The sequence below is a fragment of the Schistocerca piceifrons genome, chromosome 1 (genome assembly GCF_021461385.2).
Source record: "Schistocerca piceifrons isolate TAMUIC-IGC-003096 chromosome 1, iqSchPice1.1, whole genome shotgun sequence".
Lineage (NCBI taxonomy): Eukaryota > Metazoa > Arthropoda > Insecta > Orthoptera > Acrididae > Schistocerca > Schistocerca piceifrons.
Window position 1 is genome coordinate 795,824,655 of NC_060138.1, and position 19,096 is coordinate 795,843,750.

Below are 19,096 nucleotides of genomic sequence, written 5' to 3' on the forward strand. Positions count from 1 at the left end.
CATGAAAACTGCATTGCATGGTGACTGGGCAGAAATGGTGTGACACAGCAGTAAGTTGCAGAATTGTCTTATAACTGAGGGAATCTGCAATGATTATTTGCTTGGACCATGCTGCAAAAATTTTTGAGGACATCTTGTGAAAGCATGCACAATAAAACACAGTGGAAACTTTTTCATTCAGAAGATAATTATGACTGTTAATTGCTATTGTTATTGCCAAAACTACTCATGTTTTCAAATTTCATCCCATGTAATGGCACTCATAGGAAGTTGCAGAGTATCATTGTTTTCCCTCAACAGCTTTACACATTATAGTTTTTCTGTTCCTCCAGGTCATTAATTTAAACCACATGAAAATTATGTATGAATGCATGGTTTCACGGCAATATGAATTAATAAAATTTTCTTGGGCTTCCAGCCGCGTCAGGTGGTTAAAATCCCATGAGCTTTCGACCGAGCTCTCCTCAGTCATTGTCAAGTGGTAAGAATGACTGCTGTGTCGCTGTGGCTGCGTTGTTATATAGCCACACTACTGGCTGTGACGTCACTGGTGCTCTCTTCCTCGCCATATATGGTAATGTTTTCATCCCGCATCCGTCTCGCCTGTTTTAACATTGCTATGGCCGGGTCCCAGGCTGCGCTGAGCTGCAAACCGCTGTCCTTGTTGATGGTGTTTTCAGAGGTTTTTATTTCAATAGCTTCTTTTATGACACTATCCCAAAATCCCTTCATCCTCATAACGACAGATGTTTCGTTGAGTAGAATTTGGTGCCCATTTTCTAAGTGTGTTCTGCCATGGTTGATTTTTCTGGATAGCGTAGGTGTAAGCACCTTTCGTGTTCTGTCCGGTGTTGCTCCACAGTGCGTACTGTTTGGCTGACATAGTAACAACCACACTGGCATGGTATCTTGTACACTCCAGGCATTCTAAGCCCTAGATCGTCCATCATAGGCCTCGTGAACTGTCGAATTTTTGCTGCGGCCTGAACACCGATGAAATGTTATATCTCTTCAAGAGTTAATAACAAGAAAATTATGTCTATAAAATATGCAGTAGCGCTTTAAAACATCTGTTGTTCTAATGAATACTTAACTGCTGCTGAAAAACAATGATTTAAGAGTGCTTAAGAAGGATCACCTTTCATTGCATTGTAATGTGCTAGTCTTATTACATTTCCTCGTAACTTCCATGCAGTGCTCAATTTTTCTCTTTGTCAGAATCATATAGTTTTATAACAGGTTCAATTGAAACTGTTGGAAGGGCCAAATTATTGTATTCAATAGCTTATTTGGGAAGAATAATGTGGTCAGAAATCGTTAAACGATTTCTTCAGAATAAGAGGTATTTTGGGTTTGAAATACAGTTTCTTAACACCATCATTGTCATTCATCTCAAATGTATCAGATGTAAAATGAAGCTAATAAATGGAAATAGATATTAAAAAGTGTAATATGATATAGAATTTAAAGCTCTTACATAACTATATTACTGAAAAAAATTTGATCCAAATTGCGGATCTATCTTGTAAACATTGTGTTACAAATCCAGCATGTGACAACATGCACATATGGTGTGTTTCCTTACATCAAAATAATACTCACAGAAAAAAACACAAGTAATGACCACTATCTCATTTGGATGTGTACGAGTGAGTTGCAACCACATTTTAATCATCTTCTCATTCTTTGGAACACTCAGAAACAATTTTTCAGGAGTTTTTATAAATGTATTTGTACAATGTGGTATTACATACCATTTGTAACCTGTTTTCTGAAACATAAATTCCAAAACAAGAAATCATTGTGAATGGACTTCACAACAGTAGGAGTAGCTTGCTAGCTCAGGCATCACATGACTCAAATGGATTGTTTTAATGGGCTTTCAAATTATTTTAATTTCATTTTCAAATTGTTTTTAAACACTGAAATTCATGAGGAAAAAAACTTGTTATGAGCATAAAATGCCATGATTAACACTTTAAGATGATTCCCAGAAATCACTCAAATATCCTGTTATTGTTAAAGTCATGAACATACCAACTGCTTTGAAATTAGATTCTGTGATTGCTATATCTAAATACTTATTCCTTTGTACTTGCCAAAATATTAGGATTTCCTCTGTTGTCGTGTTTGTGTTTTTATACATTTTTTTAACAAAAGGTAGGAAAAAAAAAAATCTGACACAGCTGGCAGCAACAATGCATTTCTCATTGGGGGGGGGGGGGGATTATTCATAACAGGCTGAAGGCCATAAAGTTGTTGTTATGAGTGTAATGTTCCTGATTGAAACTGCCTGTTTAGGTTAGTGTATATAACGTATGTCAATTTTTTTCATGTGACATAGCTACTTAATTATCATAGTTCAAATTGTTTCATTTATTTCGTATACTCAGAAGTACTGATTAATACAGATGGTTTGAGATATGAAAGCAATATGATTAATCTATTTGTGTCACTTTACAAAAATTTCAGTTGCCTGCTCTGATTGTATATTATTTGTTGATGACTTCACACTTGACAAAATTCCATCGTCAAATGGCCGAAAGTTCTACATTTCAAGTCCTCGATCAGCACAGTCCACAAATACAAGCAAGAGTAGCTCATCAAATGTATCATCATCTGGGGTTGAAGAGAAACAACGTACCCGAGACAGACTGAGGAAACTTATGAAGGAGCTTGTTGTTGGTGAAAACAAGCCACGGTTAGTCAGTATCCATTTTTAAAAATACTTCCTTTGTAACTAATTTTTCCTTTTGTAATTTTTCATCACTGTTGTGTTCCTCTAATAATTTAAATTAGTTATTTTTTCCCTCGTAAGCACTGCGCGGTCTGAGGTGCCTTGTCATGGTGCGCATGATTACTCCCCCATTGGAAGAACAAGTCCTTAGCATAAGTTAGTTTAAGTTAGATTAAGTAGTGCGTAAGCTTAGGAACAGTTAACCTCAGCAGTTTGGTCCCATAAGAACTTACCACTAATTTCCAATTTTTTCCCTCTTAAGTTCAGATAAGTAAAAGTTACTTTCCATAAACCAAAAAGGTTGGGTTGGGTTGGTATTGGGAGGAGGCAGTATGTAATATTGAACTAAAAGAGAGACTCAACTTTATATAAGGGAGGCATATGAAGTATCCAGAAATGTCAGCCTATTAGAATCTCATCTTTGGAGAAAATTAAACATAGAATAGTTCCACAATTTTATTTATTGTAGATTGTGCCTCAGTCATGAAATTGGTGTTGTATTAGTTCAATCTCTGCATCTAAATAAAAGGCTAATAGTTAATGATGTGTATGTAACAGATTAGAGTTTAATAATTAAGAATAAAACCAGATAGTAGAAAACAAAGCACACCATGTGGTAGGTATACTACAGTGAAAGTTAATTCTATAATGAACTATAGTGTTAAACAAGAAATAAGTAATTTGAAGCAAAATGTGATTAAACAGGTAGGGGAAAGAACATTTCATTCAGAGAGTGTGAAGAGAATGTATGCAATTTGTGGCAGTGTAGAGTAGTCATAAATTCCAGTGAGTCTTTGTAGAAAATGATCAAAGTAAAGATAAGTGGGAAGGATAGTTGGGGCCACTGAAGAGGCTTACATTTTAGCAAATGTTTGACATACAAGTTTCCTGTTGGAGAGCTATTTTACATATGTTTATTTCTCAAATGCTGACATGGAGAGATACTGGAAAGTGATGGAATGACCTCCCCATCATTAGTTTAAAGAAAGTTTATGACATTTCAAATTTCTTACTAAGCTGGGACTTTAACTTGGATTTAAGGGAAGTTATCTACCAGTTGGACTGAACTAAGGGAAATTCTTGGATGGCTCAAAGCTTTATTTCATTAAAACCTGTGTTGTGAAAATGAGACAGTGGGAAACATCTACAAGAGGTTGAAAAAGGTGTATGGAGATGCTGCTGTCGATCACAGCACAGTTAGTCGGTGGGCAAGCAGGTTACGTGATGAAAGCGGGCACGGCGATATTGAGGATTGTCCTCACAGCGGCAGGCCTCGTACTGCACACGCTCCGGACAATGTGCAGAGAGTTCACGAATTGGTGACTGCTGACAGACACATCATAATGAACGAATTTTCACGCTATGTTGGGATAGGGGAAGGAAGTGTTTGCAGAATACTGAAAGTGTTGGTGTTAAAAAAGGGTTGTGCCAGGTGGGTTCTCAGGATGTTGACAGTGGCTCACAAAGAAACAAGAAAAATGGTATGCAGCGAACTTTTGGAACCGTACGAGAATTGTGGAGATGAATTTCGTGGAAGAATTGTGACGGGATGAAACATGGCTCCATCATTTTTCACCAGAGACAAAGAGGCAATCAATGGAGCGGCATCATGTAAATTCACCCTAGAAAAAAAATTTAAAACCACACCTTCTGCTGGAAAAGTTATGGCTATGGTGTTTTTCGATTCCAAAGGACTCTTGCTTGTGGACATCACGCCAAGTGGAACCACCTTAAATTCTGATGCGTATGTGACGACACTGAAGAAACTTCAAGCTCGACTGAGTTGTGTTCAACCACATCGGCAAAAGCATGATGTTTTGCTGTTGCACGACAATGTATGGCCACATGTCAGTCAAAAAACCATGGAAGCGATCAGAAAACTCGGATGGACAATACTGAAACACCCGCCTTACAGTCCTGACCTGGCTCCATGTGACTATCATCTCTTTGGCAAACTGAAAGACTCTCTTCGTGAAACAAGGTTTGAAGATGATGACTCTTTTGTGCGCGCTGCCAAACAGTGGCTCCAACAGGTTGGTCCAGAATTTTACCATGCGGGTATACAGGCGCTGGTTCCAAGTGGGATAAGGCAGTTGAGAGGGACGGAAATTATGTGGAGAAATGAAAATATTGTTCCTAAAGGATGTATCTACACACTGTAAAACTGTAAAATATATAGAATAAAAGATGGATTAAAAAAAAAAGTGCATTTCTTTGGAGTGACCCTCGTAGATAGTCTGTCGCTGACTGTTGCGACTCTTATACTAGTTAAACAAGTGTATAAGACTGGTCATTACTTGTGGAGGCACTTGATTATAAATCACCCAGGCTCATGACCACTGTTTCTGTACTTGTTTTTGCTATGATTTTTTTTGAGAGCTGAAATGGATGGTAATGCATTTTGTGGGAACAAATTTTGCTATGAGGCTGTGGAGCAGCAGAAATGGTTTAGGTTATTTTAGAGCTGGATGAAAGACTATGATGGTAAGACACTCCAAAATAAATGCACCTGTGAAGTACAATCCATTTAATTTAGGGATGTATATTTTCTGTAAATAGCTGTGGGACACTGTAAGATAATTCCTCTTGCAAAGTGGTATCAGATTTGTTCTAGTGTACCAGCAGTGATAACTTGGATATTCTTCACAGAATAAAATAATGGGCTGCTTATTGAGAAAGTGATTGTTATTGTTAGAGAAATTGTGTATGTGTAATTTTTTGTGTTTGTTACTGGATCATTTTGCATCATGATATTTGATATGTATCTCCTGTACAATACAGAAATATTTATGTGCAAGAACACGTCAGCATTGATTTTACAAATACATCTAAAATGTGTATTATTTAGGTGTGGAAGTAAGTTGAAACGAAAACTAATTTTAGAGCCCCATTGCATCGCTAAGTAGTGTATGTACCTGCAGTAGGCAAGATTTTGTTTCTGTGTAATTTAGTATGGTCACATCATAACCAAAATCAGATCCAAGCAGGCTCATCAGTGAAGTACAACACATAGCACTGAAAGCTCGTTTATTACAAACTCCAATATACATCCAGAACAGAACAGAACTGAGCTCCTGGATGTAGAGTGCTGAGAGTTATACAAACATAAGAAATTTTGCGAATTTTTCTGGAAAAGATAAATACTAAATTACAAATAATTACTAGTGGTCAGGATTGTATTTGCAAGCTGCAGCACGCCTGCCCTCAACACTATCCACTACACAGCACTGCATGTTTCACAGCTTGTAGCATTATTGTTACTCTTTGAAAAGCAGTGACCTGCTGTTTCAGGAGTTCTGTTTAGAGCAGACTAGAGCACTCTGGATTTATTTCTTGTCAGTTGTCAATGGTCCTCTGTGTGGCAGCACAGGAAGATTCTTGTGTTCTGGTCATGTTGTCACATCATCTTCATTATGATGAGCATTGACAAGGCCCCTTCACCGCTGGAGGTTCACAATCGTCAAGTGAGACTGCAGTTTCCTTGAAAGAGAAGCATCCATTGCTTATCTGCACCTCAGGAGTGTAGTTGGGTTTCATATAGAGGACATGGATGATGTCTCTGTGTTTTCGTCTTCTTGATGAAAAGTCCTAATTCTTGACTTTTTAGTTGACATATGACAAGAGACAAAGGATACAGTGCAGCCCAAAGTAGCACTTTAGTAATTTTTCTTATAGTCTCACTTTCCACACAGACGTAAAAATCCAAACCAAGTCTCCCAAGCTGTATTCTACTCGCTGGTGCTCGGTTTTAGAGCCCTCTTGGTGAATCTCTTTGGTGTCCAGGGTCTGCATGTGAGCCAGCTGTCTTGCTTCTTTAGTCCTGGTGATTAGGTGTTTCACATAGTCACTCTGAGTATCGTCCAGTTGAAATGGGAGCAGTACATTCATTGTTGTTTTGTCCTCACGACTGTGGAGCGGAAAGAATGGGTTTGAAGCCTATAATGTCTTGTTCGCTTTGTTGTATGCTAATGTCATAATAGGCAGTATTGTATCCCAGTACCTGTCTGTTCGACCTCAACTTTCATTGATACCATATCTACCAACATTTTATTGAAGTGTTTTGTGAGACCATTACGTGTGGGTCATAGGTTGTCATGAGATTATCTTTGATACTTGTTTGAGTGGAAAACTTTTGCACGATCAGAGATCATCACTCAGGGGGTGCTCAGTGCATCAAAATGGTGTCTTCTACAAGGAACCTTGCAATTTCAGGAGCTTCAGCAGTTGGTACAGCTTTGTTGACAGCGTAGCGGATCAAGTAGTCAGTGCAGATTGTTATACATTGTTTCCCAATTGTTGACTTTAGGAAACTCCACAGATAGGCAATTCCGGTGTGGTGGAATTAGTACCATATTCCCTAGATGTAAGTGTGACATGTCCTTCTGTCGCTGGCATTTCTTACAGTGGCTCACATAGTGTCCCATGGATCAGTAGAGATCACTTCAGCGATACCTGCATCTGATTCTGTCTGTAGTCCTCGTGAATCCCATGTGACAAGGTGTTTGACAGTTATGAGAAAACTTCAGGATAGCTTGGCTGTAGATGAACTGGGATTGCAAACCATCATGTTCTGTTTATTAATTGGAATTTTCCTGTGGCCAGTTCTTCATTCTTTGGTTTTCGGCAATGCTGGATCTTTTCTTTGCTCAGAATCAATATCATTTAATGTAGTGATGACTCATTTTTTGTTCATGCTGCTGCATTCTGCCACAGTATTGCTTGAAAAGCAGTTGGCATCTTTTGTGTATACGACACGGGACAACTGGGAGATCCGGGAAAAACCCGGGAATTTTTTCATCCGGGAGAAAACCGGGAAAAACCCGGGATTTTTTTAGAATTCCGGGAATTTTTCAGTGTTTTAGTTTTCAGTTCAATTTTTGTAATTTTGAATGGTAAGAACCGATACTCTAACAAAGGATATTACTGTATCCCGGTACTGCAGAATAATACTTCAACAATAAAACATAAAAGAGAGAAAAAAACGGAAATAACTTAAATAGCAAAGGAAATGCGCATATATAACGACGACACACAGTGCTCATGCAAGCGTCCACCAACAGCAAAATGTGTCAAAAGCTCTAGGAAGACTATGCAATGCTTCATAACAACGAATTGCCTCCGATGAGCGTGAAGTCACAACTGTTTACATTTAGATTCGTTTTAGCAGTTACAAGTGGGCTCCTGCGCATGCGCAGTCGAGTCGCGTTTGAGTAGTAGATTCTCCCGCTTCTGGCTACAGGAATGTGGCTGTTGGCTGTGCAATCAGTCACAGCAAGCAGCTAGATGCTACCGGGAAAAGGGGGCACCAAATTTGTATTCTTGAGGAAAAAAAAACCTTGTTTCACAAAGCGTCTCGCATCCAGCGCACGTTTGTTTATCGATTATTCATATGGTTTTGAAACGCTTCCCTCTTGGTTTTTGAACACATTTGAAGTTGATTTCTGAATGAATCATTTTTGAATGTGTGCATAGTATACGTTATGTCTGTCAGGAGAATCGTCGTCGCATCTAGAAATAAACTTTCCGCAGACAAAGGGGAACGGGGCTATACGAGCTCAGCTCGAACGGATGAATGCCAATCGCTGTTTGATTATGTTCTTGATTGGATTTGCGAATGATCAGCGTTGTTCTAGTTACTAGCGAAATCCATAGATTCAGACTACCAGAGTGGAAATAAACGACTAACAGGTGAGAAAGATAACGTATTATCTTCTCGGTGTATCCAAGAAAATGAAATTTTGACAGAAAATTTTTGGCCAGATCGCTGCACTAGTAAGGACCAGTTGTACAGTCCCCGGCTAGCAGCCGCTTCAGTACTATTCTGGAAGTAACGCGGAAAACGTGTGACGAACACGTAATAACGCCTAACCAGAAAACAATTGCGGGATAACTAAACCTGTGATTCTGGCAGGGTTAGTGAAGTTTATCAGCGAACAAATTTTGACAATGGCAGGAATAGCTACAGAATTGGTGATGACAAGATTGTTATAACGAGGAAGGAGAAGAACCGGGGACATCACACGAATTATGGAAGAATAAGACGATTCCAAATTTATATAAAAATTTCGTAATACTACTTTTCGATCTCATGCTTGAGAAACTGGTGCGTATGAATGAAATGTGAAACTATTGCCTAACACAAAGCTTTTTGCTTGTAGTAGGCCTAACAGGCATTTGATATTGGTACTTCATGAATTATATTCTGTCGTGTTATAAAAATGGCCATTTGTGCCAAAACAGTCTCGTTTATTTGGTGTGTGTTACAAAATTGCTGCAATATTAGAAAGGCCTATTTTGTTTTATCTAGCAGACAGTGACAAAATAGACATAATCAGATTGAGAAACCACACCAGTCTTGGGTATTATTTGTGTTAACAGCTTTTTCAGTATTAGATAATGACATTTCGATTTTTCATGTAGCAAAACGTTTGATGAACTTTGATGAGGTAATAGATTCTTTTGCAGAAAGGAAAGCATGTCATGTAAAGCTGTAGCAAGATTAGAGAGGAAAAAAATGCTAGGAGCTAAGGGTTGAAGATATGTGTACTTTCTTTACAGTGACGTGCGGTGGAAGAATGCTTTATGAAGACGCTTGGCACTACACTTTGGCACAATTAAGACCAAATAATATGCCTTACATTTCCTCTAACACACATGTTTTATGTTTCAGACTTTTCAGAAAGATGTGCGCTACAACATGAACGTACTGTTGAAAGTTCGATTTTTTTTTAGTATTGATCCAGTTTGCAAATATCTTAGATCCGGGGCTGATGCGCAGAACAGTCTGAGTTATAGTGGGTAGTCTTCACTTGACCTGTGTTTACATTTAGTGATTTTGCTATTTCCCCTTCATTTACTCCCACGTCAAATGAAAACAAAACGGATATCTGTGGCCGGGAGATATGAAGCGAATTAAATACATTCACATTATTACGGAAGGCTAAACTATGTCATTAGTTTCAGATTTTATTTTATTTCCACCTTTCTGACAGTCAAGCATTAATCGCCTTGCGGAACAATGAAGTTATTATTGTCTGTTTGCTAAAGAAATTTGACTTTTATTACCATTTTCCGCAGAGGCAGTTAATGTATTTGAAACGAAATGTTTAATTCCACAGTACTGGCTAGTTTCAACTGTTCACTGCATTCCAAGTGTCTGTTTTCATCTCCTAGCACGTATGCCATTATGCCATAATAAAGAACCAAACATGATATAAAACAGTACTGGTGCTCCAAGAAAATTTACATCCCGAATCCACACTGAAAAGCTTAATATCAGGTCGAGGAATCTGGACATACGAATGTGCACTTTAAGTGTGCACTTTAAATGCTCACATTTTTGTATGGTTAACGAAATTCCGATGCTCTTGGAGTATCCTCTGATGTCTTATTTCTTTTAGGACATAACGTATGATCTTTCAATGTTTTACACGCACGTACATTCGGGCTTCCTATGTCAGGATAGCTGCATAAGCGCGGTGTCGCCTGTTATCTGCGCTCTCTGGCAACTGCTGGAACGAACCTATTTCTAACAGGTCGCGGGAAAATATTGCGAATAGTGGTTTGAAAATATCCTTTTGCGTAAGTTGAACTATGTGCGAATATGTACCATGAATTTCTAAAATCACAGAGCGTTTGACTCTCATTTAAAAATCAACTCTTTGATGATGAGCTGTTCAGAAGAATTTCGAACCCTGAAGAACAGACATTTATGTCATTACTAAAAATTTTACTGGCACATTTGTGTGTTATGTCTTAGTGTAACACGGGCAAAAATGATCAACATTATATGCGAAAGCTTAGCTTCAATTGGAGCTTATTAACCTCAGGGACCAATATTATATGTGAAAGCTTTTCTTTTCTTGTAGTAACACATCTCCTATGCTGTCATCTGCTGGCGAGATCACGTGACATGAGCTATGACTGGCTTACAAAAGCGCATCGCAATCTCGATTTCAATGACTCGGAAGATAACATGTGTTTGGTGGAATTCCAACATATACTTTCATAATACAAAAATACACAACGTACATGTTGCTGCACATCAAAGACATTTTCAAAACGTGTCTTTTTCTCTGAGTTTCGTTTTCTAAAGTGCTGCGAAATTCTACGCCCGTGTGTGAAATCATAACCATTCGAAGGATTGATAAGGAAAAATATACTGTCACTTAACACGGAAAAAGCGTGTTTTCACCCGGGAGAAAGTGTATTTTTAACCGGGAAATCCGGGATTTTTTTTTCCTTGTCCGCGTATACACCCTGCATAATATTCCTGAAGCCTCAGTGCACATCTCAACAGTTCACCTGATGGATCCTTCAGGTTAGTCAGCCATCATAGAGAATGGTGATTCATCACAATGTTGAATGATTTGCCAAATAAATATGACCAGAGCTTGTTGATGGCCCAAACAAATGCTTGGCATTCTTTCTCAGCTGGTGAATAATACCTCTCAGACTTGGAAGTATAATCTGCAAGCATAACAATCAGCTTTTCAGCTGTATCCTGAATTTGTACCAGAAAAACATGTATTTCATAACTGCTAGTGTTGGTGTGAAGTTCCATTGTGGTGTTCTCATCATACAGTGCTATACTCCGATAAAATTACTTTGTGATTGACATTTCAGCAAGTCGAGTGGTAGGGGTCAGCTGCCATCCAGTAGTGGTTCCTTCTCAAGCACCACGTGCTTGCTGTGTTGCCTGTTATTTAGATATGTGCAGCACATAGTGAAGTGTGGCTGGCTGCACCCCGACAACACTGACCCCACCACAGAAATATGTCAGACACAGAGTATTTGTATTCAGAATATAGGACTGGATAATATTTTAGTGCCTCCTTAAGAACAAGAAAAGATCTTTTTTGCATTTTATTCGAGGAACATTTAGTGTCTCCCTTCAGTAGTTCTTGCAAAGGTTGTGCCTTGATACAGAACCTATTTATGAATCACGACTGTATGAACACATTTTCTCTGGATTATGATGGACTCTTATCACTGTTTACTAGGTGCCCAAGATTTTATATTCTAGGTTGACGAAGAGGCATTTTTCAGATATTGCTCGAGGCCTGCAGTCTGAACACACTTCAGCATAGTTGTTGTGTGGCTTAGATGTTCTTCAGAAGTCTTCAAAAAAAACATCATTATTCAGATGACAAAGACATGTCATCCATTTAAGCAGTGTTGTCTGTCATGTGTTTGAAGTTGGCTAGAGTGTTACACAGTCCAACTGTCACAACTTCGAGCTTATAGAGGCCACAAGGAGTTATGCAGGCAATCTTTTCTGAGTCAGCCTGGTCGACCTCAACTTGCCGGTGGCCTGTCTTCACACCAATTGTTGAGAAATACCTTACTCCTTTCAAGCAGTGTAGGGTGTCATGAGTGTGTAGGCCTTTTTGTGTTTTTTGTTCAGTCATCGGTAGTCAACAGGGAAACATCGTGTACCATCCTTCTTCACAAAACTGCAGGAGGGGAGCAAGGACTCTCTGAAGGTTCAGTGATATCATCTTGTAGCATGTTCTCCATTTCCTACTAGGTAATGTGTCATTCAACTGGTGACAACTTACACGAGTGCTTATGGATGATCCCCAATGTTGGTAGAGTGTTTTACCATGTGCCACTTGGTTTGTGTTGTCTCCATTCTGGATACTACTGGCACTCTGATAGTAGCTTCCTCCTTTGCATTGTCATTGTGAGTAGTGGAGCACAATTCTTCATCAGTGACACTAAGTTACCTGTAGTGGACTGGTTCTGCTGTCCTAAGCACACATCTTTACATGTGAGTTGTGGGTGCTATTGTCAGTTAGTGATCCAAAGTTCTCTTTAACCATCTACATTGCTTATGATCATCGCTGACATGTAAATTCCTTTTGTGAGCATGAGTAGCTTTTTGCAGTCACAGTTCAACAGAGCGCCTTGCCTGATGACTGGAATTTGTCTTGTTGATAACAGTGGGATAACAATGTCTTCGATGACAGACAACTGTCCACAGCAATGTTTGTGTTGTGTGCTTGTTGAAATAGCTTCATTGATCTGGAGCACTGATCTTCTGCAGTATCTTCTGCAGTCTATGCCTGTTTGGATGCTTGCAAGAAGCTCCATCTGAGAATAACATAATGACTATATTCTGGAAAAAAAAAATTGACAAATCTGAAGGGCTGTGAAACTTTCCGGCAGATTAAAACCGTGTGCCGGACCGAGACTCGAACTCGGGATCTTTGCCTTTCGCGGGCAAGTGCTCTACCAACTGAGCTACCCAAGCATGACTCACACCCCTGTAAAGTTTGGTAGGTAGGAGACGAGGCACTGGCAGAAGTTAAGCTGTGAGGACGGGGCGTGAGTTATGCTTGGGTAGCTCAGCTGCTAGAGCACTTGCCTGCGAAAGGCAAAGGTCCCGAGTTCGAGTCTTGGTCCGGCACACAGTTTTAATCTGCCAGGAAGTTTCATATCAGCGCACACCCCGCTGCAGAGTGAAAATCTCATTCTGGAAACAACCCCAAGGCTATGGCAAATCCATGTCTCCGCAATATCCTTTCTTTCAGGAGTGCTAGTTCTGCAAGGTTTGGAGGAGAGCTTCTGTGAAGTTTGGAAGGTAGGAGACCAGGTACTGGCAGAAGTAAAGCTGTGAGGACGGGGCGTGAGTCATTTGAAGTTTCATATCAGCGCACACTCCGTTGCAGAGTGAAAATCTCGTTCTGAAGGGCTGTGTTTTGTAATTGATATCATTCTTGTTGGCTGGACATATTTCCCATCTGCAACTTTCAGCACATTCGCTTTCATTTATGGAACAGTGTCGTCTTTAGCTGCTTTTACTGCTTTAGCAGTAAATTATTCTTACTCTTTGTCCAGTAATGAATTATTTCGTGAATTTTCTTACTTGAGAGACAAAAAACTTCAAATTCAAAGGGATATAATAAAATTATTTCTAATTCAGTGACAACCAAGTTTTGCAGTATGGTATTATGATACCTGTAAATTTCTCTCGCGAATGAAAGAAGTGAATCTGCAACAATTGCTAAAAGTTGTACAAGAGCCTAAAGGCACTTTTATTGTTTTGAGTGAATATCATTCAGTGTAAAATTAATATAAGTGCAATGATGATTGTTACAACAAGAAATATTACTTGACAAGGTCAGAAAAAGTTGAGTTTCCAGACTACCACATTTCATAAGTGACATGTTAATAAACTACTTTAGTATGAATTTATTGTAGTAAGCATAGCTCAATCTTGTTCACGGTCCAGTATGTCATGAACACCCCTTAAACACTCTTCATACTCTTCAACTGCTGCTTCAGCATTCTTCTCAGTAAGCTTTTTCACCAAAGATGATATGCTGTTCAACAGTTTGCAGTTTGCTTTATGGTAATTTGTATGGTGGCATGTCTCTCACACTGGTATATAGATGATATACATTTCCTCTTCTGCCTTGTTTTTATGCTCTGTAAAATCCTGATACCCTTCTTGCTGGTACACCCTGCATGCTTCTGGTCTTGAAAGAATGACTGGTGTATGGGTAGCTTAAGGGTAGAATGAAATTTTCACTCTACAGCGGAGTGTGCGCTGATATGAAACTTCCTGGCAGATTAAAACTGTGTGCCGGACCAAGACTCGAACTCGGGACCTTTGCCCTTCGCGAGCAAGTGCTCTACCGACTGAGCTACCCAAGCACGACTCATGCCCCATCCTCACAGCTTTACTTCTGCCAGTACCTTGTCTCCTACCTTTCCGAGTTCGAGTCTTGGTCCGGCACACAGTTTTAATCTGCCAGGAAGTTTCAGCTTAAGGGTAGCTTAAATAATTTCAAATCGTATAACTCCCTTTAACATATGTGATCGGCATGTAACTGAAGCAGTGCACAAACTGCTGAAGAGTGAAAAATTCATTCTGGGAGCACTGCAACTGATAATTATACTTGTCACATTAGTCACAAGTGTCAGAACTAGGATGGTGAAAACTCAGATTAAATCATGTGTTGAAGGTTTATCAGTATGGTAATCCTTTCACAGATTCTTCATCTCTTTTTTCAGACAATTCTCTGTAAAGTTTGTAGATGATGGCAATGCTGAAGCTGCCTGGAGATAGTTTCTGTTTGAATTTTGAAGCTTGCTGTAATGTGAAATATGTGTGGAAAATGACCTGATATGATATGCTGTTCAACAGTTTGCAGTTTGCTTTATGGTAATTTGTATGGAGGCATGTGTCTCACACTGGTCTATAGATGATATCCCACTGCAGGATTTATGGTTAATGCTTGACTGAAATGGGCCTTGAAGATATCTATTGTCTTTCACAAGAACTCTTCGCAGGTTCTAATGCCATTAAGTTTTATTGTTGTGCTGTGTTTCCTTACTGTGCATATTGTATTCCCTCCTCTGTGTTATCACTCCTTGAGTTCGCCGGCCGCGGTGGTCTCGCGGTTCTAGGCGCGCAGTCCGGAACCGCGTGATTGCTACGGTCGCAGGTTCGAATCCTGCCTCGGGCATGGATGTGTGTGATGTCCTTAGGTTAGTTAGGTTTAAGTAGTTCTAAGTTCTAGGGGACTGATGACCACAGCTGTTAAGTCCCATAGTGCTCAGAGCCATTTGAACTTCTTGAGTTCAACAAGCCTGCCAGAAAAATTATCTGAAATATCTAAGGACTTAGTGTCCAAAAATCTGCAAATATTTCCTGCTCTTGTTTTTCAGAATCTTTGTCATTACACTTATATCTACATTTTTGGTTGAAGGCTTCATTTGCCTTGCAGATATTTTTTTTGGTCATATCCATGCAGGATTTTCTAGCATTTCACATTCAGCTTTGCTACTTCATATTTATGTCTTCTGGAGTCCTACATACATGTTCTTCCTCGGCTTCTTTAGTTTCTGTAAAGAACTGAAACATTGGTGGTTGAAATATCAACATCATCAGGTGCAGTACATTATGAATTCTGTCAACAGGAGGGACAGGTTTTAAACAGGCAGTTTACTATTACTGGGGTCAGTGTTAATATGTGTTTAGCTGTAGTTGAAGCACACATAAGGGAATGGTAGTAAATGTTTGTATATTTCCTTCTCATCTGTTATGTCTGTATTTTCCTAACAAAAAAGTCCTTGAAATATGTGACTGAGTGCATGTGAATTAGATGATTAGATGTTGCATGCCTGATTTAAGTTTATGCAGGTGCTGCATAATAAGTTGTATCAATAGCGTTATTAAGAAAAGTTAAATGTTGTGACAGTAACTACCTCTTTGGCTAACTGACCTGAGGTTGTGGTTGTAGCTTCTTGTAGTAGTTCAAATGTACATATACCTAGTACCACTAGCAGTCTGCAGATACTGCTGGTGTCTGAAACGTTAGGTGTTAAAAGCATTTCACTTAATATTTTACAACTAACCTTTATCCATACTGACAATGAAATGAAAATTTGTTAAGAATACTTCTACACAAAGTTAGCAGTGTGCTTAGTCACTTTGCATTTCAGTACAAACTACGGATGCCAAATAGAACATGTGTAGTGTGAACGGAGAGCAACAGAGAACAGAGTTGCAACTGTAGTACTTTCATATGAACAGAGGTAACACATACAGCGCATCTGTGAACTTCTTACTTGTGCTGCTTGTATCACTTCGGTATCGGGCCCTTCAATTTTTAAATAATGTGTCTTCATTTCCATCTTACTCATTTTTCAGTTAAATGTTGTCTTAATGGTTTTCCCATGTAACATATCTATTGACAGCCATCTGAGAGGTGGGAGTTGTCATCAAGGAAGGTGGATTGTTGAGCTAAGAGGAACCAGGTGAAGTGAATGGGAGACAAGATGTGTAGTGGTTCTGGAGGAATGCAGATAGTGTCTCCTCACCTGTGGTCCAGATCGTAAAGTTCCACTTGTAGATGATGCCATTAAAGAAGAAGTGGTTATGGGTGAGGATGTAGTTGGTCATAGTGAGTAGAAAGTAGCCATCTTCCTCAATATCAACCTCCACCTCACTGATGGCTTCATCAGTATCTCCATCCACACCAAACCTACCAACTGCTAACAATACCTCCATTACAACAGCTGCCACTCATTCCACACCAAAAACTCCCTTCTAAACAGTCCGTTCACCTGCAGTTGTTGCATCTGCAGTGATAAGCATTCATTCTCTAAATATGCTGCGAATCTTGCTGAAGCCTTCACAGACCAAAGTTACCCACCCCATTTTCTTCAAAAACAGATCTTTTGCACCTTGTCTTCCCTGTCACCACTGTCCTCCACACACCCACTGATTGCCTGCTTCCATCCCTTTGTTACTCAGTGTCACCCTGGACTGGAGCAATTGAACAAAGTTCTCTGCCAAGGTTTCGACTACCTTTTGTTGTGTCCAGAAATGAGAAATATCCTTCCCATTATGCTCCCTACCCCTCCCACAGTTGTATGCCACCACCTACCCAAAGAAGCAACATTATTGTCCATCCTTGTTCCACTATTGCTCCCACCCCTTTGCCCCAAGGCTCATATCTCTGTAGTATATCTAGATGCAAGTCGTGTTCCCTTCACCCTCCTTTTACCATCTACTCCAATCCTGTCACAGACATTTCCTACCTCGGCAAAAGCAGGATGACATTTGAAAGCAACTGTATGGTTTGCCAACTTAGTGGCAACTATTGTGTGGCTTTGTACATATGTTTGACCACTAACAGGCTGTCTCTTCATGAATGGCAACCTCCAAAATGTGGCCAAGAGACAGCTGGACCTCCCAGTTCGTGAGCATCCCTTGAAACATGATATGCCTGATTTCAATGACAGATTCACAGCACATACCATTTGCCTTCTTTCCAACAACACCAGCTTTCCTCAGTTACTATGTTGGGAATTCTCATTGTGACATACCCTTCATTTCCATAACACTCCTAGCTGAGCCTTCACTATTCTCTGTCCTCCACTTGCCTCCATCCTTTTCCGCGCTCGCTCTCCAATCTCACACATGCCTCTATCCCCCCACCAACACACCCATGCAATCCTTTCCTCTTCTCTACTTCTCTCCTTCCCCATCTGCCACCACCAGTACAGGCTCCCAGTACTAGCAGGCCAACAGCCTGTTCACAGCATGACACTGCACACTCCCATGAGCAGCACTACACCACCTCCCCGACACGTGCCCTGGTATTCCTTTTCCTTTCCCTCCCTGCCCCATGCCTCTAGTTTTGGACTGCAGTTCCCAGAGAAGACAGTGACCATGTTTATGTATGGTCTGTTCTGCTAGCTTGTACTGGGACCATATTTTTCACATTTCCTCTCTCATTTTTGTCTTTGCCTCTCCCGCACCTTTTACACACACACACACACACACACACACACACACACACACACACAGTTTTTTCACACCTTCCTCTAGACCTACATCTGCCTAGCCAGTGAACAATGGTCACGATAACCAAAACCATACAACAGTTAAGAGCAGGAAGCTGTTTGTGGGTTTTTGTCATCTGTTTTGCATGTGACACTTACAAAACTGAATGCCACACATTTTCAAGGTGGGACAGCAAACACAGTATTGCCACAAGACGTGCTACCTGTGTTTGTCTAACCTCTGTGAATTGGTGTGCTGATTTGGAGTAATGTGGTATGCCACTGAGTAAGGAGCATGCTGTGATAATGCAGTATGACATTATGATGGGATCGAAGAAGACTGTGTTCAGGAGAGATGTGCTTAACCTGTATGGTGAGGCTGGGAGCATTTGTAACTATCAAACTCTGCACCCTGTCTGGACATGATGTCTACTTAGTCTGGAAGTGCTCACAAAAAGTTTACAGCATTGTACATGTTTTTGCACATGCAGCACAAACCATACAGTTTATAGTGATCATCAATATGTGTAGATTAAGCTAGATACATGTTTGATTGCATGTGTAACTAACCAGTGAGAGGCAGTTTAATTGGATCCTTAATTTAAGTTAGATTAATTGATAAACCAAGGCATTTAAATGATGAACATGGTAGCATGTGTTGGCAAAAGTTCACACACAACAATAATTGGATTATAAGAACTAGAAATTTGTCAGTTATAGTTCATTATCCAGTATTTTGCTTTGTTTTGCCCTTAATTTAAATATTGTTAGAGATACTTGACTTCTGATTACAGCAGTGAAAATTCTGATTGCAGCAGAAGACAATTTCCTGCAAGAAATTATTATCCAAGGCACAGAGAGCAAATACTGAAACTGACACTGCAGTTAAAATATGTATTTATTCAAATTTAATTTGGGGGCAAACTACTTAATGTAGAGTCAATGTAATATGCTGTTTTATCCAGATTTTTTGTGTGCTTCTGATGATGCATTTAGTTTTAAGATTGTAAGTGAGGCTGGTGATCACTTGTTAAGCGGCATAATTTTTTGGGATTA

General features: G+C 39.7%; 1 protein-coding gene across 2 annotated transcripts in view; it reads left to right on the forward strand.

Moving 5' to 3' along the window:
- Nucleotides 1-19,096, forward strand: part of LOC124713568 (WD repeat-containing protein 11-like) — a 202,574-nt gene that overhangs the window by 46,852 nt on the left and 136,626 nt on the right. For both annotated transcript variants that reach the window (XM_047242957.1, XM_047242956.1), the window contains exon 6: nt 2,473-2,701. In XM_047242957.1, coding sequence (XP_047098913.1) covers nt 2,473-2,701 — 229 coding nt within the window. The remainder of the gene's footprint in view (nt 1-2,472; nt 2,702-19,096) is intronic.